Raw genomic sequence first — 27541 nt, 5'->3', positions numbered from 1 at the left:
AATTCAAGTGAATTCAAAAAAAAAAAACAATAGAAAATTGTCAAATGTGAAAATTGTCAAATTTTTCATTTGTGTTTACAGACACACACACACACACACAATATATCGCTTACACTGAATGATGATGATGATGATGACACTTTCAATTCTTTTATACGGGTCAAGATTTTAATGATGATGATGATGATGATGATGATGATGATGATGGAAGTTCATTTTTCATTGTTTCATCATTTATAAAAGTGTGTGGAGAATAAAAATGGACGAAAAAAAATGGAGCAATTAAGATTAATCATAATTATATCGGAATTATCATTTTTTTGGTCATTTTAGCCATCCACCACCACCACCACCATCATCATCGAGATCAACGCCACGTGTGATGGACAAATGATGATGATGATTAGTTTTTTGTGATTCGGTCAAGATTATCATGTCTTTCCAATTACCGACAAAAATCTTGTGATTTGATTTTTATCATTAAAAAAAATTTTTTTTTTTGCAATTAATCATCAAATATGAACACAAAAAAAAATTAACATTGATCCGGTCGATGACATAATAATAATAAAAAAATGTTGATGATGAATAGCAGACCTTTTTTATTATCACCATCATCATGATCATGTCATGTCGTCTTGTTTGTCTAGTCCATCGATTTATATTGCTTTTTAAGGACACATTATTATAATGAAGAAAGATCCCTTATAAGGGGAATATTCATCATCATCATCATCAAGATTCGGTGTGTGTGTGTGGGTGAATTGTGTAGTTCCGTTTTGTCAATGACTGCCATCTATTAGAATCAGGAATAAACGAATGAAAAATTTTTTCTGGAAAATGGGTTTTTGCAATTTGAAAGAATTTTCCTTGGAAAATGTTTTTTATTGTGTCTAAATACAATCACATGTGTTCGATTTATATTATTGAATTTAAATTTTTGTTTTCCAGGTAAATTTTGGTATTTGTGAAAAATGAATCAATTTTTTGCTACTGCAAAGAACATATTTTTAACGATTAAATATTGTAGACTTTCTCTATTCAATTTGGATAATTTTCTAAATCGTAGGTGTTGAAATTATTTTTTTTTTTAAAGAGAAAAAAAAATTATGACAACTTTTTTTTACCGTAGGTGCTCCACCAGCTCTAGTGATTGTTCAATCATCTTTGCCCAATATTTCAAATGGTGGTTCACCGACATCCATTAATGATTTAATGCAAGATGGATTATTATGGGGTGTGCCAAAAAAACGTAGAACCATTGAAAAACGATTAAAACGAAGATTTGGTGTTGAAAATTATCCATCGGATGCAAAGATATTGAGAACAAGAAATGATATTATCATTTGTGAACGATGTGGTGATCATCATGAATATTATGCAATCTGTCCAACATGTTATCGTAAAGTTAAAGAAGAAACGGAACGAATGCGCGATGCATTACGTGAACAAACGAATCCATTGCAACCGAAAGAAAAAGATGTTTTATTTCGATTCGAAAATGAAAAATATGAACAAACATCATCATCCACTAGTCATCATGAAGAGGAATTAAAACGCGAATTTGAAATCATTGACATTGATCATCCACGTCCACAATGGTTTAGCCGTAATCTAATGACAAAATCTACTGGATCTAAAAATTATGATCCAAAAAATGTTATCATAGATCCAAAAGATTTCATTACAAATAATGAGAATAATAATAAAAATTGATTCCATTCACTATTCATCCGTTAAATCATCATTATCATCATGGAATTCATTTTGTTGTATACAAAAAAAAAAATTTTCATTTGAATAGAAAAAATATTATGAATATTAATAACAATAAAGATTAGTACAAGGAAAATTTTCTTTACTTTTTTTGTTGTTGTTCATTTCCATGGGAAATTGATGATTCTAATTACGATGATGATGATCATGATGATGACAATACAGCAAACAAGCACGAGGTCATTTCATCGTCTTTTTTTTCTTTATTTTATTCATTCAATAATAATAATAATCGTCATTGGAAGAAATAAATTAATCTTTTTGAATAAAATTTTTAACAAATTAATTAAATGGAAAATAAAATTTTCTTTTTTTTCAAAAAAAAAAAAAAAGATTCAAGATGTAATGTAATAATATGTATGGGACGGACACAATTATGTGTGTGGGTGTTTGTTTATTTTGGTGATTCGAATTCAAGTTAAAATAGTAGTAGTAGTAATGGTAGTAGTAATAGTAATGGTAGTAGTTAACAGAATTTGTTTTATCGCAAATGTGATATGATGATTTACAGAATTATAATAACACAAGATATATAGATTAATAATGATCGTTTTTTTTTTTTGGTTTTTTGATTAAAGATAGATTTAGTTTTAGGCACTTTAGAAGAAAAAAATGGTTAAATGTTGATAAGTTCAATTTGTTGGCATCGATTTTTTTTTGATTTTGTGCGTCGATATTGTTAAATTTGTTTTTTTTTTTGTTATCGATTTCAAAATGACAATTGAAAAAAAACCAAGAGAATGATGATTATGATTATGATTATGATCATGAATGAATTTATGAATGAATGAATGACTATCATCGACGAGAAACAGGCAACAAAATATGGCAATATAACAATATGTCAAGTATAACAAAATGAAGGCCGATTCTTGATAATGTGTAATTTTTGTATTGAATTATTGATTAAAATTTCCTTGATGATAATGTGGATGATGATGATGGTTATTATTGAATGTTGTTTGATCTTGTTGATAATAGGTATTATTATATTGCTGTACTGATGTAAAACCATAATCTTTTTCATCCGGTGGTCTATTACCATATTTGGCACGATTAATGGCAGCCAATTTTTCTCTTGCTTCAACTAATTCTCGTTCTTTTTTCAATATTTCTTCACGGGCAACAATCTCCTGTGTGATTCCCTGTACACGACGTTTACTTATGATTAAATTTTGTTCCTCTTCTTGTTCGATGGCCTGTTGTGCAGCACGAACCAAATTGTCCGTTGCTTTTTTCACAGCATTTCCGGCCGTCTGTAAACGTTTCATTGCTTGTGATTCTGGATCAGCTTTAACTTTACAAGCGACTAATAATTGAGCCGTTGAACTGGCTACTTGTTTGGCAGCGGAAATCAATTTCTCTTCAGATGCTTGACCTAACACTAAAGCATTGGCAGCTTCCACTAAACTATGCGTAGCAGCAGCCACGTGTCGAGCAGCCGAAATAAGACCCTCTGACCATTGGCTGTCATCAGAAAATTGATGTACACCATGAGCATCAACTTTACCAGTGGCCACCAATTCTTTTTGAGCATTTGATGCAGCTCTAATAAGCATAGCCGTTGCCTGTGTAATAGATTTGGCTGCTTCCAAAATGATTTCATCAAAGTTCATGTCTTCATCGGGCAACTAAAAAAAAAGTAATGGATAAATGAATAGAAAAAAAAATTAATGGATGATGAGTCAACTCATTAAATGAATCAATTAATCATTTGAATGAATGAATGAATGATGAGTCATATCAAACGTTTGGATTATATGTCTGATTCTTGGTTGATTGTATAACTTTTTACAACCAAGAATATCAAACATATCACCAAATGAATGATTGTATAAAAAAATAAATACATTGAATGAATGAATGAATGAATCATATTTTTCTTACCTTAATACTATTTATTCGAGGTTGTAGATTGGCAAGTTTTTTTGCTGCCAGATCGATCGATGAGGCAGCGCCCAATAATTCATTTTCAGCAATAACGGTTGGATCTTCAGGATCAACCCAATCAACGCCTTTCAACATTTCTGCTAACGATACAATCTCTGTAACTGAAGCGGCTATTGTTCGTGACATCTGATATAATTGCTGTTTAACATCATTGACATTGGTTGGACGTTGTAGAATATGAAAGATAATTTTCAACAATTCTTGATAGTCTTGTGAACATTTCTTTCCAGCATCAATTATTCTCATTTTAAGTTCTTGATTATCGGCCAACAAAGCAGCTGACTTGCACACCTGCAATAGATCGTGTATAGCTTTTCTACCCATATTGGCGACGACAATAATATCATCTTGTTGTCCACTAGTACCAGCAGCAACAGCTTTCGCTGTAGCCATCGTTACAGGTTTTGTTGCACGAATCAAATGTTCTGGCGTAACATCTTGATTAATATACATGCTACCACTTTCATAACTACGAATTTCGCCTTCAATTCCATCGATGGTTGCTTCCAAAGCACGTGTTCCTCTTTGTTGTTCATCTTCAACAGTTTTCACTGTTTTCAATAATGATGTTACATTTGTTACCATAACCTATGAAAATAAAACAATTAGAATATGAAAGAATTGGAATAGGGAATAGAATAAATTTACTTTGGCTGAATCTTTCAGATGCATCATTGCAGGATCGTTAATATTTTTACCAGAAGCCGTTTTGGTTGCATCAATCAATTCGTTCAATGCAATGGCAACATCTTTGACAGAATTCAACAACATTACTTGAGCTTCCGAATTATTCGATCCTAATGTGGCGGCACCTTGTTTAACAGCGGTTGTCAATTGTGTGATCGTAGTAACGGCATTTTGAGCAGCAACAGCTAATGCTTCCTGACTGGAAGCGGCACCAGCCACCAATGTTTTGGTGTCTTCAACCAAAGCTTTGGCCGTTTTGAGAATTTCATCCTTATAAATACCAAAAGAATCATTTGGATCTTCTGGATTCAGGGCACCAGAATTGGCAAACAAAATCGTTGTATCAATATCGCCAATAATTCCTTGTACTGAATTTGCCGCCATAATACAAGCCTGAGTTCCACGTGATCCGGCTTGAAATGCGGCCAAAACATAGGAACATTTTTCGGAAACATTTCGAGCACTGTCAGTCAATTCTCGTTGACTATAAGTATCACCAGGATTTGTCAAACAGGAACCAGCATTTTTTACGATATCAACACATGCGGTACCAAGTTCTTGTACACTACTTTTAATACGTGATGCAGTCTATTTGTTTTATTGTATGCAACAACAACAACAACAACAAAAAACGAAAATAAATAAATGTGAAATTCTTTTTGGCCGAAATAAAAAAACAAAACATACCTCGATATTATTTGTGGCAGCAGCAATACCATTGACGTCATTTGCTAAATTGGCATAATTTTCGGATAGTCTTGTGCATAAAGCACCAAGTTGTGATACTTGGGTTGCAGATTTAGCACTCTAAAAAAAGAAACAACAACAATAACAATTAATTAGACTGACTGATGATCATCATCATTAGTATCCCACTTACCATATCTTGTGCTATTCTTGCAATTTCTTTGACACAGGCTACCATTCTTGTTTGATAGTCCACATAGGAAAGATTATCCGGACTGGAACCATTCGAATATGCATATGATCGTTCTTCGATTCGTGTCAATGATTTTGTCAATTGTTCAACAATACTGTTAACATGTCCTTCTTCTGATGCGGCTGATTGCATTAGATTTTCGTAATTCTTTATAGCATTTTTCATATCGGCACTTGAATCTTCAATTTCGGCATGTAATGATGTTGCTTTTGGATTGCCACCACATTCTTTTACCGTATATATTAATTGTAATGCACTTTCACATACACCTTTTGATTTGTCTAAAATTTGATTCTGTTGTTTATCATCTGGTATTTTCGATGCATAACCAATTGAATTGGATGTCAATAGATCAAAATAATTAATCAATTGTGTTATAGCATGTCCCAATTTTTCTGCTTTCGATTTTCCAGCCACACGAACTGGATCAATGTTTTCTTTGATTTCCGATAATGAAGCACTAACTGGCTTCACGGAATCCTTTCGGTGTATTATCATTACGAACTTGAAGCACTTTATTGATTGCATCCAATGATGATTGATCCAATTTTTTGATACATGAGCCCAATTTTTCCAACGCATCATCACATTCATTTTGACCAGGCGAAGCATCCTTTATGGATGTGACAAGTTTTTTGATTGAATCACTAACATTTTTACTATGATTAGCCAATGTTTGCCAACCAGGTGGATCTTTTGGATTGACAGCTAAAGTTTTGGCCGACATAATCATATTGGATGAAGCATCGATTATTGCTTTACCATAGGTGGTGATTGGTTGTTGTGTTTGACGTGCTTTTGGACTGATTTGTGCCGGTACAGATGCAAATTCCGGACTGTTTGCAAATGAAACCAAATTATCGACCGATTCGAGCAATGGTCGTGTGGCAAGTCGACAATTATCATTCACATGTTGTGCGCTAGATTCTTCCAATGGTTTGATCTCTTTGATCAATGTTGCTGTTGCATTGGCAACATCTTTGGCTGATTGAACAAAGTTCTTTCGATGATATGAATTCTGTGTTTTTGCCGATGCAATACGACATGCATTACATAGATTAGATGTGGATTTAGCAATATCAGTTGCACAACGTATTATCTGATCTTTGGTTGCATTCGGTGATGTTAATTGTGCACAAGCATTATGGATTGTTTCTTGACTTCGATTCAATAGATTAATGTCAATAATACCAGGACGGCCAGCCACACTGGTTGGATCGGAAGCACCAACTAAATATGCGGCTTGAGCGGCACCTTCCAAAAGACCACAAACCGAATCCGAAGCATCTTTAACGGATTCACCAAAATTTTCATGTTCATTACGACGAGCATAGTTAGCAATGCCAGTCATAGCATCGCCTAAACGACGACTTTTTTCCGTCACCAATTCTAAACATTCAAAATATGTTGAATCATTTAGCTGAACACTTGGATTATCCAGATATGATCGCATCATTTGAATATTTTGAATAGCTTGATCACATTCTTTTTGGCCAGGAGCCGATAATGAACATACATCAAGCAAATTACTAATGCTTTGTGTAACGGCACGTGCAGCTGTAGCCAATTGACTGCTTGAATTCGGTGCATTCGGATCGGCCGAAACAGTTTTGGCTGACGACAAAAATCGGCTTGATGATGATGATAGCTCTTCCAAGCATGACATGATCTGTTGTTTAACAGCATTGTCATTTGTTTGACCTGAAATTTCATTGCTCAATTGGAACAAATTTGAATAATGATTGGCATAGTTTTTCGATGCTGGTGCCAACTTGGACGGTGAACGTGACGATTCAATCACTTCAGATGTGGCTTCATTTAAACTAGTTGCAGCATTAGAAATATCATTCTGTAGTTCAGCATATGATTTATGTGAATAATGATTATCATAGCTTAATGTACGTGTTGAATCATTGATGGCACGAATAGAATCATCGACATCTTTATGACTTGGCAAACAAATGACACAGTTTTGTAATGCTGACGATAATGACTTGGCTATGTTTGTCAATCGTTGATGTCGATCAGAATCCTGACAATTTTCCAATGCCCAACGAATCTCTTCGAACAATGTTATAGACAATTCGAGTATCTGATTCGAATGATCTAACACTTGCATTTGTACATCACGTTCGGATGCTGTGGCTGCCACACCACGAGCAGCGCTAGTCAAATTTTTCAATGAACTAGTCACCTCACGTGATGCTGTGCCAATATAATTTTGTTCACCTTGTGATGTGGCGCTCAACAATTGTGCCATAGCCGATGCAACCGATTTACATGCCGCATTCAAACGCGACGAACAATGATCAAAATTATCACCAGGCAATGGTTTCAATGCATGTTTCAATGCAGCCATACGACATTCAGATAGTTCAATATTCAATTGACGAATATTGTCGATTGCTGCATTGATTTCATTGGCGAAACTACATGCTTCTGATGCTTTATTCAAACAGCTTCGTAATTCTGATAATGCTTCAGCCAATTGCTGGGCGGACTGTGTCAATTGGATGGAGGCCGACTTATCCGTTATAGTTGGCGACGATGATAACGAAACATTAGCCAATCGAAGAGCAGGACCCATAAAGTTTTCGCATGCATTTATCAATTGAGACTGTTTGCCAGAATTGTTTGGCTCATTGTGATAGGCCTTGATGCTGCTGACCACCGGCGGAATAGTTCCATTCACTTCACGACACATTTGATTCATTTCATTTTGATTATGCGCATTCTGATTATATGGAGCACATCCATGTACTGCAGCAATATTCTGTGTGGCCATAGCGGTGGCATATTTGGCTGTAGATTCTAAACGATTCATTAGTTTTTGTTTCAATGCATTACTGGCGGCCGTATTCGTAGCATTTCGTAGATCTTCTGCTGCAGCACGTAATGCTGCCTGTGAATTTGAATCGTTTGGATTTGTGGCACATCCTTTAGCAGCTTCTACTAGACGTGATGTAGCATCGGCTAAACTTTTTGCTGCTGAAAGCAAACGTTTTTGAATATCTGAATCTGGTTGTGTTTCGGCTTGACCTTTGATATTCTGTATCAATTGTGAAGTGGCTTGAGCCAAAATTTTGGCCTGTTTAACCATTTCGGAAGCATCACCAGTACTGCTAAACAAACGATCAGTGGCATCCAAAATGGTGTCTACGGCACCATCATCACCTGGTCGTCGATGTCCACGTCCAGTTGCGCCCAATGAACGGACATAATTCAATAGATTATTCAAAGCATCATTAACTTCATTGGCAGCTTGATTGACTTCACCATTTAGATAGGGATCACGAACCGAATCATGACATACACGAGTAATACCATCGACTGCTTTACTAACCTCTTTTGAAGCATCGACAATCTGTTTCTGACAATTCGGACTATGAATAGTTGGAGCAACCACTTTGGCACAAGAAACCAGTTGCGATGTAGCCAAAGCACATTGTGTTGCAGCGCTTATAACACGATTTTTAGCCGCTTGATCATCACATCTGGATGCAACATCTTTGGCTTTTAGGACCAGTTTGGCTGTTGCATTAGCCACCGGTTTTGATAAACTAAGCAATGTATCGGATGCTTCTCTATCAATATTATCATCATCGATGTTATACAAAAGATTCGATGTAGCATCGCTCACTTTATTGGCCGCTGTAATCAGGTTTTGCCTTGGTACATTATTCGATGGTTCGGCTGCTCTCAATAAATCTGAAAAAGCGTTACATAAATTTCTGGCCGCATCAATCAATTTGTCACCACGATCATGATCATCAGTCAATGCAGCAATCATTTTAACATCTTTAGCCATTGCAGGTAAATTGGTTGTTATTGTACTGATAGCCGCACCCAATGCAGGATGATCAACCTCTTCTTCGGGTACTGAAGTCAATGTCAAAACTTGGGCTGTGGCTGCATTCAATGCGGCCATCTGTGATGAAACAGTCTCTTTTTTCACATCTAATTGATCTTGTTTATAGCCTAAATCAGGACCATATTCAGGTATAATGGCTTTTGAATCCAATTCATTCAATGCTTTCTGTACGGCATCTTGTCCAGTACCAATAGTGCCAAGCAATGCACGTTGTGGATCCGATAGACCAGTTTGTAGATATTTTGGATGTTGTGCAGCCATTACTGGTGATTGTGTTAATGGTGCTTGCGATTGTACAACTGGTATCTGTTTTACTTCAGGTATTTGATCTACTTTTAAAACTTGTGGACCACCAGTACCGCCAGTACGAATAATACCCGGAATGGCAACATCTTCAATTATCGGTTTCGATGGTTTAGCATCCGGTTGATGTTGCATAATGGTTGCTTTAGATGGTGATACACTATCTTCAATCATTGCCGAACCTTCATCACCATCGATACCAAAATGATCTTTGGCTTTTTTACGTCGTAAAATTATATCAATATAGCCACCAATCAATTTGGAAATTTGTTCACCTTCGGTTGTTTGTACTGAATAATAGCTATCTGAATAATCACCAAAATCCAATGTAAAACTATTCGGTGTTGGTGCCCATCGTTTCACTGTTGTTAATGGCCATGTTTTCAATATTTCTTTAGTTTTTTCATCCAACCGTAATACACTGTCTTTAGTGACACCCAATAATCGTGGTACTAATTTATTTTTACCTTGCATTTTTTCTTTAACCAAAAAAAATGTAACACCATATGTTTTCAATAATCTTGCTTTGGTTACATAACGAACTTTGGCTTCAACATTGCTAAGGCCACGATGATTTTTATGTTCAATAAAAATTCGTTTTTCAGCATTTTTTTGTTTACCATAATCTCTTGGTAGATAATTTTTTAGATCAAGAAATCCAGATTTATGTTTAGTTTCCACATAATCACCATGATCAATTTGACATTGAATGCCGGCAAATTCACATGCCTGTTCCATTGTCACCGGATGTGTACCATTAATGATGGCATCACGTGTTTGTACATACAATAAATGTAATTGCATCGGATCACGTGAATCAATATTTTGATCTGAATAGAAATATTTCCGACGAAATATCAACGTCGTATTCGGACCAATATCTTGTTCATCCAATGTTTTCATATGATCAATCCAATTCATATCATCATCGATTTTTAATTTACGTTTTAATTGTTCCATTTTTTGATCCTTATTTTTACGCAATGTATTACGCATCAATGTACCACCACCACCAGTACCGGTAACACCATTCATTGTTCCATTCATATTTTCAAAATTTTCATTATTTTCCATTTCACGACAAAGTGAATATTCTTCATAATTGGCCACACCTAATTTATCGCAAATAATTGGCATTAGATTTTCAATTATTTGACTTGAATCAACATTTATTGTTTTTATTGATTCATCCAATAATCGGATTTTTAATGGCCTCATTTTATTACGAAATTCAACATTATCATCATCACGTAATAGATAATATTGTAGTTCACGTTCTGGATCAAGCCAGAATCCAGTTTTGATTCCATTTTCTTCTTTGAAAAAATACAATGCATAATCGGTACCTATATTTATAAACAAAATAAACATGCAAAACAATCGGTTATAATCGATTTCAATATATGAAGATAAATATTTTAAACATTGATACACAAAAAAAAAATCCGAAAAACTTACTTTTACCCATTTGTGCACGGCGATCATTTTGTTTTGAATAAATTTCTTCAATAGCTTTTTTCACCTTTAACGATGAATCCAATTGAATTTTTTTGACAATTTCAGGCGATTCTGGACCACCAGTAAAATGTATTTTCAATGATGTTTTAGGCATTTTTTTTTCGTTTTTATTTTAATTTTTCACATTTATGATTAACCAAAAAAAAAAACATTTAAGGCATCTGTTGTCTACGAAGATTGTGAGAATCACTCAGCATAAAACAAAAATTTCGATTTTTTCACAGTGATATGTCGATTTTTTTTTCGATCTAAAATATAAAAACAGAAGAATAGAAAAAAAAATGAAGATTGCTTGTTAGACGATTCAAATAAAAAAAATCTGCTTCAAACCAAATTGAGCAAACACACAAACACGGACAAAGTGATGACACAAATTCGAAATACAATGACATTTTGGACAATAAACCAAAAAAAAATAGAACACGTGTTTGCATGTTATAATAAAAATGTTTCAATCATCAAAATGAATGTGTTCCGTTCGTCGGTCCGTCCACACACACACACACAAACACAAACATAAACACACACACGCGACACACACTTATTCTGTTTAAACATTAAAATCAAAATCTAAATCTAATGGTGGCTACCGAACCGAACCTTACGGATCATCAGACACACACACACACACACAATGACGAATGAATTTGATTCTGGGAAGCAATCAGAATATCATATCATAGAGGACAGAAAGACAGAAAAAAAAGTCAAGTTAAATTAAGTTTCGCATCAACAAATTTTGAATGAATGAATGAATGAATGAACAAATGAATGAATTGAATAAAACGAGAGGGGGGCCATTCATATAAATAATTTAATTATCATCATCATCATACTCAATTCTGGTGATTTTCGTTTTCGTTTTCATTTTACGAATAATAACAATGACGATGACAGAAAAAAAAACAATCATAATAACCATTTTTATGATTATTTTCGTTTTTTGTTTTCATCGTTCAACGATTTGAAATTATTATTCCTATATCTAGTCTATAGATTTCAATGATGATGATTTGGACTATGGTTGTTTTGGTGGAATCCTACAACTACCACCACCACTACTACTGCTATCACTTCTATTAACTAAACATCATCTTTGCTGACAAGCAAACAAATTCATTATTTCATTGAAATGAATGATAAAACAAATGAACCTCGAATTGATTATGTTGATGTTGATGATGATGATGATGATGGAATTGAACGAAATGTGGAGAACAAAAAACTAATTTAATAAATGGAATATAAATCGATGAACCAAAAAAAAAAAAAAAAAAAATGAAACGATAAATCTATGAATTTTGAACCAGAAAATAAAAAAAAAATGAAAATTAAACACACACACACAATTTGTATTCAAATGTCACCAATTTACCAAAATCATCAGTGGCAAAACAAAAATAAATTGATGATGATCAAAATCGAAATCGAAATCAAAATTGAACAAAACAAAACAAAACAAAAAATCGACAGGAAAAATAAATGTTTTTTTTTTTGGTTATCTATTCACAAGTAAATTGCGGATACGAAACAAAAAAAAAATACTGTGCGTTTCAATGATCATGATGATGATGATGGTTGTGATGGTGGCCATGGACAAATTGTTGTTGTTGTTGTTGTTGTTGTTTTTCATTTTTTTGGGGGAAAACAACAACAAAAGCAATGGTCATAATAACAACAACAAAAAAAAATTCAAGCAAATGAATGAACCATGTACTATAACCACCAACCAGTTGTAAGCAGCTACAACAACAAGGAAAAAAATTTTAAAATCGAAAAAATTTTTTTTCACTTGAAAATGAAATTTTGCATTAATTTTTTCCAGAGAAAAAATTGAATCTAAAGGCAATGATTATGATGATGATGATGATGATGATGAAAATTAGGACATCATCATCTTCGTATGATGATGAACAAGAGAAATATTATCAGACAAATAAACGAATTACGAGAATTACATACGAAAAGAAAAAAATGAATACATTACCCATTATACGATTCTGAGTAGTAGTAGTAATAGTCATCGTTGTCATCACCATCATCATCATCATCATCGTGGGCGTTTTAAGAATTGCAATTTGTAAATTGTAGAATCGAAATTTATGAATGAAAAAATGGTGGTGATAATGATGATGATGATTAAGAATTTTTTATTTATAAAAATAGAAAATTCATCAAAAACAATGTTGAAATCATCCATTTATTTGGGGCAAATAGAGAAAAATTATTTTCGTCATCTTTTTCAGAAAAACCAGGCAACCAACCGAATCCACCGGCATCAAAATTGTAAATGATTCAATTAGATTTCAATGGTTTTTCTTGTGCATGCAAAAGAAATGGTGAAAAAAAACCGAGACAAAAAAATGGTGTTACCATGATTATCAACAACAACAACCACAATCAAAAATGCAAGTGGACAAATTTCTTGAATACAAGAAGAATCTAGAACCAAATCCAAAAAAAAAAATCCCAGATCAAATGAACACACACATACACACACATAGTAGTGTCAATGATACTAAAAGCGCATGACAACGGTAAATCAAAAAAGAAAAAAGAATTCTGGGACGGTATTACAGTCGAATATAGCATAGGGCTGGAACATTACAAAACACACACACACATACATAGTAGTGATCCTGGAACGATTCACGATTCACAATTCATGATGATTGTCGACTTATGATTGGATAAATAATTTCTGTATTGAGATTCATGTGTGTATATATATATAGTAAGAATTAGGGAATGATGGAACCAACAAAAAAAATACGGTGTGTACGTTTGGGAGCAAAGATTTCTCAGACACATAACGTAAGTATTTGTAGAAAAAAAAATCATTAGTGTGTTTTATATACACGGGCGGTACATATTCAATCACACCATCACACACACACACACAAACATGAAATTAGATGCATTTAAAAAACAAAACGTTACACTATATCGAATTTTATGAGCAAATAAAAAAAAACAAGGCGGATTCTTTTTCTGGTTTTTTTTTTGGTTTCGTTAAGGGCGGTGTGGAGACCAAAGTGTCCCAAGAATTTTTCAAGACGATCCATACGGATGTGAAAGATGAGAATAGCATCAGCATCAACATCAACATCGTTCATCATCATCAACATCATCGTTCATCGTTCATCGACCGTGATTCTTTCCTAGAATTTATTATTCGAATGAAAAAAAATAAGAGGAAACGGAAATGGTGCGCTCAATTTCAACAAAAAAAAACAAATTGCAGTTGCGTAATAAACAAAAAAAAAGTGATCGACCATTACATCAACAACAACAACAACAACGATACAACAGAAAATCAATGAATTTTTATGATGAAATAAAAAAAAACGAGCTAAATAGCCATGAATGAAGAGAGAATCATCAGAGATGTTTTTGTTTGTGTGTGTGTGTGTGTGTGTATGTGCATCAACTATTAAATAAAAACAAGCAACGAAATTCATTCGAATATTTCCATTTTCATCACAAACGATAATAATAAACCACGAGCAATGAAGAATTCATAAAGAAGAGACCCCTTTCTATGCCATCCAACATACTACAATAGAGAAAGAGAGAGACCGAAAAAAGGACAGCTGCTGCTGCTGCTGCTGGATAATAAATGATGACAAACGAATACGATGAGATTGTTTTTTTTGGTGAAATGGTAAAAGAAGACAGAATTGGAAAAAAAATAAACGGGAAAGAATCATAGTGAAATTGAGAGAAAGAGAGAGAGAGAGAGAAAAAAAATGAAAAGCCAACTGATGCGAATGAGTGTATGACGAATCCAACGAATTCAATGTTTGGTGTCGGTTGTTCATTGAAAATGGTAGTCGGATGAATTGCTTTTATTTTCCAACAACAACAACAAAAACAACAACAAACAACAACAAAAATGATCCGAAAAGAAATATCCATTTTTTCGGGACAAAAAAAAAAGAAAAAATCCACTAGCGTAATGATGATGATGACAATTTTTTTTTCTCATTTCCCGAAAGTTAAAGTTGAAAAAAAGAATGATGAAAATAAGAAATTGATGATGCTAGTTGTGGGTTAGGGATTCTGGTTGTTTATATGTATGTGTGTGTGTGTATCCGGGTGCCCGAATATAAATTTCACATCAAGTTCATATAAGAATCATGAAACAATTTTGTTTTTTTTTATTTCTTTTTACTGAAAATTTTAAGAATCGGGTCCTGTTTTTTTTGGTTATTTTTTCTGGCTGTTCAGTCATTGGTAAAAGAACAAGCCACAAAATCTTTTTTACAATGACCATTTGATTTTTTTTTCTGGTACATTTAATGGTTGTTGACAATAACAACAACAACAACAACAACAAAAAACGATGGACAATCATTAAGGAAACGGAATGAAAATTGTCATTTTTTTCTTATTTTTTTTTTGGTCGTCAAATTTTGGCTTCGGTCATTGTCATCATCATCAATGACATTGGTCGATTATAGTAGTAGTTGTCCACCCGTGAAATGGCATGTCATAACGACGATGACGATGACGACGACAATTTGGCTTCAAAGTTTTGAATGCGACAAATTTTTTGTTGTTGTTGTTCTCTTTTTGGTCGATAAATAAATGCCGGATCCAAGAGAATAAAAAAAAAACAAAATTCATTGATAATGAGAGATGCACATCCCATGATGATGAAAATAATGAGATTTAAGAAAACGATTGTTGTTGTTGTTGTTGTTGTGAAAATATTGTCAACAACAACAACAACAACAACAAAGACAACAACAAACGAAAAAAAAACCCTAAATGACTCTTGGAATCATTATTCTGAAACAAAAAAAAAAAAATAAAAAGTTTCCCTCTCTCTCTCTCCACTGGCTGCTAATGTTTATGCTTAGTGTGTGACAATAAATAAGAAAAAAAACGATGTTACAACAACAACTACAACAACAACAAAATAATTAATTCATCGACCGAGAATGTAATGAAAAACAACAAAGTTAATGGCCAGAGAGAGAGAGAGAGAGAGAGAGAGAAAGAGATCTCGATCCACAATTTTTTTTTATATTCTCGGGTATATATCCATCCATCCATCCATCCATCCAGCAAAAAAAAAACTTTCAACAGCCAATCAATTAACAAACAACAAGAACAAAGCAAAGCAACAAAAAAAAGTGGCCATAGTTTCATAGCCATATAATAATAAAAAGGAAATGATACATTGATCGAGGGCCATGATGATGATGGGATTGGTCCTTTTTTTTGTTGCTGCTGCTGCTGCTATAATTCTGGCCAATGCACTTAAAGGAATTGAACACAACAGAATGATTGCAATATATGCAAGCAAGCAAACAAGCAAATGTATCATAATCATTCAGAAACATTAAGAGCCAAGTTTTGCTTATTCATTGGTTGCCCATCGTTGTTGTTGTTGTCGTCGTCGTCGTCGTCAAGAATCATACGAATCGGAAAATCGAAGAAACAAGAGCAAGTGAGAAGCAAAAAAGCAAAAAAAAAAAAACTCAAATTTCGAATCAGCCAACTGAAAGATGTCTGAATGGGCAGCAACAACAGCAAATAATCAGACAGAATAAACAGCAAAAAAAAAAGTTAGACAGATTTTGATGATGATACAAGAGTGAAGAAAAAAAAATCCCAAAGAAAATGTTTGTATAAAAAAAATGAGAAAAAGAGAAAAGAAAAAACAGAATCCATCGATGACAAGTATAATGTAATTCTGTGATCTCTTTTTTTATGAATGAATGAATGAATGAATGATACACATGTTAAAATGGTTTTGTTTTTTTTTTGCTTCTTACTTTCAGAGCATCATCAACATTGATCATCATCGATGACTGATGGATATTTGATGGTCGTGCATGTGTGTGTGTGTTAATCGAACAAGAATATAGCGATGTTGTTGTTGTTGTTGTTGTTTTTTGGATGACTAAATTGAAAAGTGATGAGTGGATCAATGTGAAACGACGATTGAAATGAAATGAACCAACAAAGATCCAAAAAAAAGACAGGCAGACATGAAAAGGCAGGAATAAAAACAGCATCGAAAATTGAAACAAAATCAATCAAAACATTTTTTCCGACGATGATGATGATGGTTCCATGATCGCGAGGGTTTTTTTCATGTCTAGAAAATGGATAGTCGAAAAAATAGACATTTTTTTTGACTTGTCATCATCATCGACCAACCAACCAACAGCATTTCGAATGGTAACAAAAAAAAATGGCCCCAGACCCTGGATTCAATTCACAACGGTCTTCATCCAAACAAAACAAAACAAAAAAATCATGGAAATTCATTCAACAACAGCAAAAAAAAAATCAAATGACAAAATCGCATCGAATCGATCGGAAACGATCAACAAAATGAGAATGGAGAGCAAAAATGGCAAAAAAAAACGGTACAATAGATCATGGATGAATGAATGAATTGGCAAACAAAAAACAAAAAAAGGAAATAGCAAATGAAAAGACATTCGAATCGGAAACAATATATATCCCAACCATCCATCTATCCATTGAGGGTATATGTCACACATACACACAAAAAAAATGATGCTATTTCAACACAAGTTGGCAATTTTTATCTATATATATAAAAAAAAACCTGAAAGATATAATGATGATGATCGAAATGTCTTGTCGAATGAATCTTATTTTTTTTTGGTTTTGTTCTGGAATAAAAAAAGACCAAAAATGTAAATTCAATGGGCGTTGAAGAAAACAAAAAATCCTACGCGAAATTGCTGCTGTTGTTATTGTAGCTATCGCTATAAATTATGATTATTATTCACCATTATACTTGTCTAGTTTGATTATCATCATCATCATCATCATCATAATTTTTGATTATTTTTTTTTCTTCATCTTCGTCATGTTATGGGGTCGATGAGATAATTTTATTAGCATCCACACACACACAACAACAACAAAAGCAATATGCAGACTCCCCACACACACACACACACACAAAGACAAATTTATAAAATTATGAATTAAATCATCATCATCATCATCATCATTTCAATTTTTCAATTTTAATGCTTTAAAAGTTAATTCAATTCAATTTTTTTTCATTCTCTGGTTAGAAATAACAAAAATGGGTTAGGCTTTTTTTCATATTCAATTCAATTGAATTGAATTTAAATTTGATTCATGTTTATGGTTTGTAAAGAGAATAGAGAGAGAGAGAGAAAAAAAAATTCACAATCCATTGTAATGGTAGTGATGATTGTACAAGTGAGGAAATAATATTCTTTTGTTGAAAAAAAAATTAATAAAAAAAAAAAAAATTCTGGAAACAGAATAATCATCATCATCACTGCATGCAAAAAAAAAAATTCTCATATATTAATGATGATGATGATGGTAAATGAAATGAAATCTATGGATTTTTTCTTTTATTCTTTCATACCAAAATCAATCATCATCATCATGTATTATAAACGGAAATTGAAAAAATTAAATTCATTCACAAGGCAAAATATGATTTGTTGTTGTTGTTGTTGTTGATCATTTGTAATTTTGATTTTAGTTATGGTTATGGTTTCCATGTGGAAGAAAAAAAAATGACAAAGCGAAAAAATGAAAATGAAATGAAATATATGGTATACTCACGCCAAATGATTGATAAATAATCATGTCATACAATGAATTAATCGATAATCATCATCATCGTGATCATCGATTCAAGCAAATCAATCGATAAACAAACAAACAATTCACCGGTAAAAATAACTGGAATGAAAAGTCGGTATTTTTCTACCAATAAACAAACGTACACACACACACAGGGCAATTTTCAATAAACTAGTGAAACTTTTGTTTTTGTTTTTGTTTTTTTTTGAGGACAAACTGTTTAAAAAACAAAAAACAAAAATTCAGGTTGTGTGAACAAACAAGCCGCCTACACACACACACACACACACATTGAAAATGTAAAATTGGAAATTTTAAGAAAAATGAAAAAAAATGTCACCCAAAAACCAACAAACAACAACAACAACAACAAAGTGTTAGTGTGTGTGTGTTAATTTTAGAATAAAATTAACGGAAAAAACATTAACACACACACAGAGATATTCTTGAACGAAAAAAAAATCTATTCCAAAATTTTTTTTTCTATTCCAAAGTAGCTAGTGATATGTCAAACTATGAATTACAAGACAGGCATAGAATTAGAATCAGACAAAGTTCTAGATTCGGTTGTGTGTGTGTGTTTTTTTTTTCTTCTCGTTTTTGTTTTCAACAAATCTGGTTTCTTTTTTTTTCTTTTCTTGGCATCAAAAATTAGATTTTTTTTTTCTTTTTGCCATTAAGCTCTACATTCATTCATTTATTCAGTGAAATAGAAAAGGAAAAGCAATTTTTTTTTTGGCAAACAACAACACTGAAATCGACGACATACACACACACACACAAGGCAAACGAAGATGGCGACGACGACGATTTTAAAGAAACGAATAAAAAAAAACACAAAAAAAAATTCGTTCAAGGGAAGAAAAGAAAAAAAATTCAGGTCAAACACACACACATAGACACACACACAAACATTGGATATTATTGATGATGATAAACCAGAATGATTAACTTGAAATAAAAAGTTTTAAAAAACACTCACCTAATAGTTGAATATAAAAAAAATGATGAAATGATCAAGACATGAATGAATGAATGAATACGTGTTTTTTTTTAATGTGATCCAAATATCAATCAAATATCGTTTGGATCACCACCGAATTAGGATCATACACACACACACACACAACAATTGAAGACAAACACATGTCCAAAATGAAAATGATGTATACAAACACACAACACAGAAAAAATTTGATGGCCGCCGGAAATTGGCAAACATAACGTATATTTTTTTGCAGAGGAGAAATTTGCAACAATCAATGCAAACATCATCATCATACTAATATATAAACGTAAACATCTTGTGTGTGTGTGTGTGTGTGTGTGTGTGTGTGTGTGTGTGTGTGTGTGTGTGTGTGTGTGTGTTCAGTACAGAAAAGAAATCAAATGGAAAGAGAGAGAGAGAGAGAATTTTGATAACGAAAAAAAAAAATAAGAAAAAGAGAAAGAAAACCATACACAAAAACAGATAAGAAAATTTTTAGCAATGATGAAATGAAATGAAATGAAAAAAATTTTTTTCGAGGTAAAAACGTGGGCATCATCATCATCATCATCATAATAATACCATTTTGATTGACACCATATATATGTTTCGGCTACACAACAACAACGCCACGACTACCACCACCACCACTCTTTCGAACCATAAATAGTCAAACAACAACAACAAAAAACAAATAGAAAAAAAGGTGTACAATTAAAAAGAGAATGAAAGAAAAAAAAAATGCCATTTCATTAGCAAAAACGCACACACACACACACACACATATATATATATATAAATCCATGAATGAACAAAACAAAACAAAAAACTGAAAAAAAACGACAAGATCCAAATTGGAATTTTAAATTTTCATTCACAAAATTTGTGTCGGTGTAAGAAGAAGAAAATGGCAAAGAAAAAGAAAAAGAAAATCTAAATGAGAAAAATTAGCTAAAAAAGAAAAAAGAATGCAAAAAAAAAACGGAAAAAATTTCCATCTTTGGAAATGGTCGCCGAAAAAGACGTGTTTTTTCACACACACACACACACACACACACGGATTGCTTCATTTTGATGGTCATTATCATCCAAATCATCCAAACAACGACAACGACAAAAAAAATTCAGTTGAATAAGACGCACAATAAATGAATGAATGAATGAATGAATGTGATAATGTGCTAGCCAATAATGTATTATAAACAAAAATTAAGAAATATTTGAAATTGTCAAATAAGGCATGAATTATATATATTATGGATATTATCATCAGTGGAAAGAAAAAGAAGAAGAATATATTGGACAACGTATATCATTATCAATATATCGATATAATGATATTTGGACAATATGAAAATCAAACAAACAACAAATATTAACAATAATAAATAGCCAAATAGTTTGGCTATGATGATAATGATGATAATGATGCAAATATTACAGCCATTAACCATCGGAATTGAATGAAAAATTTATTAGGTGTGATAATAATAATCATCATCATCATAATCATGATTATAATGATGACCAAAACTTTTTATTTTTATTTTATTATTATTAACCATATAAATGACCCATCATCATCATCAAATGTTTGTCCATATTTTGGATGATCAACAAACATGATGATGATTATATATACCACATATGGATCTGAAAACAGCGACAAAGGGGGTAATCATTTGATTTTTTTCTATGCTGTGCTGTTAATTTGTCATTGTTGTTGTTGTTGTCATTGTTGTTTTTTGGCTGTTGGAACAAAACAATAAACAGAATAAAAAAAAAATGGAGGAAATGCTCAAAAGACATGCACACGCACACACACACACACAATAAAAATAACGACAGCGGCAACAAACAAAGAATAGACCGACAAATCTAATATGAAATATGAATTTTTCAACAATGAAATTGTGACCTTATGGTTTCTCTCTTTGCATCCTTTCATCATAACATTTCAATTTCAACAACAACAATAACAACAACAACAACGACAACAACAACAAAAAAACATAAAAATATTCCGGTTGAAAATTTCGGAAAAAGATCACAAAAAATTTTTTTTTTTTGCTTTTAGATCTAATAAGCATCATTAAAAAAATGATGATGATGATGATCCATAAAGTACTGGCAAAATCACCCTGACGACGACGGCAAAAACCGTGTGTGTGTGTGTGTGTCTAACCGCCACCGCCGCCACAAATGGTAATCATCATTATCACCATGGAAAAAATAAGTGAAGATTCAAAAATAATGATGATGATCATCATCATGGTTTGATAACGAGTCATTAAACATATGAAAACACAGAAATTTTTTTTCATGAAAAAAAACTGCATCCAAAAGTGCATCCTATATTCAACTACTCAAAAACTAGGAAATTCACACTACAGCAAAAAAATTTGAATTTCAATTTCAATTTTGTTCTCATTTCATAAATCTGTGCATAATTAAAAAAAAGACAAAAAAATTTTTTTTCCACCTACCAATAAAAGAATGGCGTGTTTTTTTTGTTTTGGTTTGTTTTTTTCACCGATTCTTATTAGCCAGTAGTCGTTAGAATTTCCCCAAATGATCATTGCCATGAATTGGTCAATGCGTTTGTGTGTGTGTGGAATTCATGCAGACAAATAAAAATCCAATCACATCAATTTGTTCGATTCTGTTTATTCGAATATCAGAATTTGTGGCAGTAGTAGTAGTGGCAGTGATGAAAAACAAAAAAAAACAACAAAATTAGATTGAAAAAAAAAATTTCAAATCATCAAAAAAAAATAACGGTAGAATCATGCAAGCAGTCGTCATGCATTACACCAGAATCACAATTTATATGCAACAAACACACATACACACACACACACCGACACCGACAAAGTACAAATTCCACAAATTAAATTAATCACGAAAAAAAATCAATTAATAATCAATAGGAAAACATAAAAATTTGGCGCCAAATTTCGAAAAAAAATTATTTCTACCACCATGATTATCATTCAAATAGAAAATTCTATTTCAACAATCCATAATGATGATGATCATGATGACTACACTATAACCATCAATCGAAACGATATATAAAAAAAAACTTTAGCGTTTTTAATGGAATGGAATAATAAAATGAAATATATGAAATGAACAAACGAATCAAATGGTTGTCGAGCCCAATCATCCTACACACACACATACAAATACACTAGCAACGACAACGACGACGACGACGACGCCGACACACATACATACATCATCAATATCATCATCATCATCATCAACGAACATGGTAACATAACATATAAACAAAAAACAGTATTACAGATTGGCAGCCACGCCACACAACCATTTTGGTTGTTTTTTAACATTTTCAGTAGAATTGATGATGATGGTGATGATGATGATGATGAAATTGAAATTGAAAATGACAGACAAGACAAAACAGGATATCATCATCATCATCATCATCATATACATACCACCACCAACACCAAAAAAAAAATTTTTTTAAATAAATCAACAATGACGACGACGACGACGACGATGAACAGAAAAAAATAGGAAGAATTCACCACAAATACCGATATCATCTTTGAGATAATATGTGTATATAAAAATAAAGTATGGAATTATCTTCATCATCAACAACAACAACAAAAAAAAACAAAATCTCTTCATACAAGATAAAGGCAAGAAAAAAACGAACCTAAAATAGGAGTTGCTCATCATCATCATAACGTCATCTATGCGTGGGATGCCTGAATTTTTTTTTCTGATAAATGAAACAGCAAAAAAAAAAAAAAAAATGTAATTCGTTCGAATTTTTGTTGTTACACTGATCGGATGATGATGATATATCATCATCATCATCATCATTTTTTATTCAAAGATAAATCAGTGATGAAAAGTTAAAAACAGAAACAAACAAACAACAAACCGGCTTCAAAACCTATAATCATCATCATCATCATCTTCATCAGTATTCGATTGAAAGAAAATTTAATTCATTTTCAAGTTCCGGTGGAAGGAAAAAAAAAGAAGAAAATTGAAAAAAAAACAAAACTAAACAACCAATCAATCGCCCTCGCATTTACATTTTTTTTTCATTCAAAAAAAAAAAATTTTAATCAAAAAAAAAAGAATCATTTTTTTCTGTTTTGACCATAAGTAGCATCGTTGTTTCGTTCATCTGTCTCTCTCTTTCTCTCTCTCTCAATATAAAACCCATATAGTACACATATAAAATGATAAATAACAACACGTTATATTGGACATGGCCTGATGGATTCTGTTTATATAATCAAAACAGCAAAAAAAAAGTTGAGTTCCATTCATTGGAAGATCTGTATACATTTTTTTCAATGAAAATGAATGCTTTTAAGAAAATTAAAAACAAAAAAACAAAAAAAAAAGATCTCTAGTTGTAGTATGGCTAACTGCTTGTTTGTTTGTTTGTTTGTTTGCAACAGAAAACAAAAGACAAATAAAGTCTGTGTGTGGTTGTATATAATAAATCCATTCAACGTGTAAAATAACCCAGTAAAAACTAAATTGACATTTTCAGTTTTCTATAGTCTAGACACTCTATAGAGTAGTGAATTGTATCCACAATTGTGTACAATGATCAAATCAAAACCCGAAAATATTCACCCAAAAAGAACGAGAGAGATAATCAAATGGCTATTTGCAATCGATGGATTGTGTGTGTGTGTATGTGTGTGTTGATAATCAAATTTCAATCCGATAAAATTCTCGGTTGTTTGAAAATGGAACCCCAAAAAATAAAAAGATTGATAAAGTCCATTGACCCATTGTTCCAATCTAGAATCGTAAAAAAAAATTACCATATATAAACTTTAAAAATAGGAAGAGTCGATTTAATCATAAATTGATTCAATTCTTACCTATAGATGGCGCATCATCTGTATTCTGTATTCAAAAAAAAAAAAAAACAAAGAGAATCGCATATGCGATAGATTCGTTTATTGATTTGAAAAAAGAAGACGGGGAAAAAAATCGGATAATAAATTTACTAGCCAAACACAACCTAACAAAAGAGAAAACAATAATTTACTGACTAGCTGAATGGCTGAATGGAATGGAATGAAAATGGCAATAGGACAACAAAACATTCCAATCGAATAAAGATATCAAAAAAAAAAAAAAAAAATTCAGCAGCAACAGCGAACAAAAAAAAAGAATGCGTAAACGAATATTGTAAATATATGGTCGTTTTCACTGTCTCTTGCTCTCGCCATCGGTTATTGATAGAGATGTTCCAAAACAAAATACCATACCATATACCATTTTGAATTGAATGCGATGAATGACTACTAACCATGTTATCACATCATCATCATCATCATTATCAGTATATTTTCATAAACATCCCATGTGACAAACATTATTATTAATAATAAAAATTCTCAAGCGAATATAACCATCAACCACAAAGGGAAAAAAAGTTGTGGAGAGCGAGAGAGAGAGAGAGAGACAGAGAGAATTTAGATAAAAATCGATCAAACACACACACACACACAAAGACAGGAAAAAAAATTGAATTATGAATTATGGCAAGTGACCCTTGCAGTAAAAAGAAAACAACATGGTGATGACGAAAACCAAAACCAAAAAATTCATTTCATCAATATAACCTCTGGCCTAGAAAATGGGGAAAAAAAAATTCAGCCATAGAGAACCGAGAACCATAAACAAATTGTGTTTGTGTTTGTTTATGTGCAAAAAACATGTGTGTGTGTGTGTGTGTGTGTGTTTGATCGATTTTAGATTTTCAAATGACATACTTTCTGTTTACTACAACTATTTGCAAATTTTTTTTCCAACCACCGAACAAACAACCAGCACATGTATACACGAAAAAAAAATCATCATCATCATCATCATCAAAATTCGTCAAGGTTGACAAAATGATACAGAGCAACAACAACAACAACAACAACTACAACAACAAAAAATGAAAAGCAAAATTGCTGCATATGTTGATCCAATGAGAAGCAACAAAAAAAAAAAAACAAAATTCTTTCATTACCGATAATGAAACACACACACACACTATCGATCACTGGAGGAAAAAAAAGCTCAAAGTTCATCCAAAGAATTATTATTGTTATAAATCTCTCTCTCTTGAATTCACAGGAGAATTTTTTCATGATTCATAAATTTCGTTTCTTTTTCTTTTTTTATTCAACCAAATAATAATAATAAATCCTAAATATATATTAATTACTACTATGAATATAAAATTCATAAGAATATTCTTGGTGTGTGATAAGAATTTATTTCCAAATATAAGCAAAAAAAAAAACATTACAGCCAACCACTAAAAGCAGTAGAAAGCCAAAAAAAAAACACACACACACATTTGGATTCTGTCATCCAGAATAAAGCAACCACCACACATATGAGTAATGCTTTTTTTTCTCTGCTGCTGCCACTATCAATATGTGTATGCGTGTGTGAATTGTATATATTCCAGCTCAAGAATAAGAAAAAGAAAAAAAAAAATGATTTAGAATTGAACAAAACTTAAGTTGAAACAAAAAAAAAAAAAAAGACAACGACAACGACGATGATGATGAGGTCAGATATCACACACACACACACACATGATTCTTTAATGCTCTCTATATATAAATATAAAAATAAAAATGCGATAATGTCTTTGTGTGTGTGTGTGTGTATGTGTCATATATCTATAGAGAATATAAAGAATAAAATGGATTCTGTGAAAAAAAAGAAAAAGAAATTTTGTTTGAAATGTCGAAAAACTTGTGATAAACTTATGCACATTCACACACACACACACACACCAACACCAACACTGACAAAACACAGATAGAAATGGTAAAAGATAAATGCATTAAACCATCAAATCATCAACCATTGATCATGCCACATTCATTCATTCATTCATATTCATATTCACTGTGAACAACAAAAAAGAAATTGATACAATGATGACAACGACACACACATCACAGCCGTGAATATAAATATTTAAAGTTTGGAAATCCACGCACACATACACACACAAACAAAGTGATGGCATCACCTTTGAAAATTTAAAATTTTGAAAATTTATCAAACTTTTCATTTTGCGACAAATAAACAAAGCAAAAAACTGCCAAAAAAAACAAAATTCATAAATGTCAATGTCATCACATTTTTTTTTTGGGAATCATTAGATCATTTCCTGCAAATAAACAAAACGATGATGATGATGATGATGTAAATGATGATTTTACACACACGCAAGCACAAACACCGAAACAGGATGATAATAATCAATAAAAAAAAAATTACAAACCAGCATCCAGCAGTCTAGTATATATAGAAATTATTTCCGTTGAATATGTAACAACAACAACCAAAACAACAACAACAACAACCAAAACAACAACAATCGATAAAAAAAATTATCAAATGAAAATGAAAAAAAAAATTGAAAATTGATGACACACACACACAAACAATGTTTAAATGTTCAAAAACATTAATTTTCAAAGACAAAATACTGGATAAATCGATCCTTTGGGAACACAGAAAAAAAAATTTTTTTGTTCCATTTACGATTGTTGTTTGCCAAATACACACACACACACATATATTACACATTTCTATACTCTCTATCATCATTAACATCAAATTAATAATTAAAAAACACATACACACACATACATATTACACATTGACATCAATTAAACAAGAAAAAACATTTGATTAATAGATTTCACTCACTCTTGCTTGATCTTTCATTTTATTGGGATAGAATTAGTAATGTTATTGATATATACTCTCCTAACCATATAGGTATCATCATCATCATCAATATTTGATCAATCAAATTTCTTTGATTTTTGATCATTTACACTTGTTG

General features: G+C 32.1%; 2 protein-coding genes across 2 annotated transcripts; one reads left to right on the top strand and one right to left on the bottom strand.

The window, feature by feature from the left end:
* Positions 1 to 871: 871 nt before the first annotated feature.
* On the top strand, positions 872 to 1852 carry mRpL32 (mitochondrial ribosomal protein L32). The gene is made up of 2 exons (XM_047053324.2): positions 872 to 1065; positions 1133 to 1852. The coding sequence occupies exons 1-2, from the start codon at positions 975 to 977 to the stop codon at positions 1714 to 1716; spliced, it is 675 nt and encodes a 224-aa protein (XP_046909280.2). The 5' UTR covers positions 872 to 974; the 3' UTR covers positions 1717 to 1852.
* Positions 1853 to 1952: 100 nt separating this feature from the next.
* rhea (Talin_middle and talin-RS domain-containing protein rhea) lies at positions 1953 to 27248 on the bottom strand. The gene is given in 9 exon segments (XM_075734811.1): positions 1953 to 3407; positions 3664 to 4314; positions 4375 to 5001; positions 5101 to 5220; positions 5294 to 5821; positions 5823 to 10873; positions 10986 to 11293; positions 22143 to 22318; positions 26972 to 27248. Coding segments are annotated over 7 exon segments (7863 nt in total). The 5' UTR covers positions 11140 to 11293; positions 22143 to 22318; positions 26972 to 27248; the 3' UTR covers positions 1953 to 2675.
* Positions 27249 to 27541: the final 293 nt, after the last annotated feature.

This window comes from Dermatophagoides farinae, chromosome 10, assembly GCF_024713945.1.
Source record: "Dermatophagoides farinae isolate YC_2012a chromosome 10, ASM2471394v1, whole genome shotgun sequence".
NCBI lineage: Eukaryota > Metazoa > Arthropoda > Arachnida > Sarcoptiformes > Pyroglyphidae > Dermatophagoides > Dermatophagoides farinae.
The sequence above is the reverse complement of the archived record's forward strand: the minus strand, read 5'-3'. Positions and strand labels throughout refer to the sequence as shown.

Excerpts from the sequence above, each read along its gene's own strand:
- mRpL32 (XM_047053324.2), top strand. The coding sequence starts at position 975 with ATGAATCAATTTTTTGCTACTGCAAAGAACATATTTTTAACGATTAAA. Across the intron at positions 1,066-1,132 it reads TTTGGATAATTTTCTAAATC|GTGCTCCACCAGCTCTAGTG; the intron begins GTAGGTGTTGAA and ends TTTTTACCGTAG.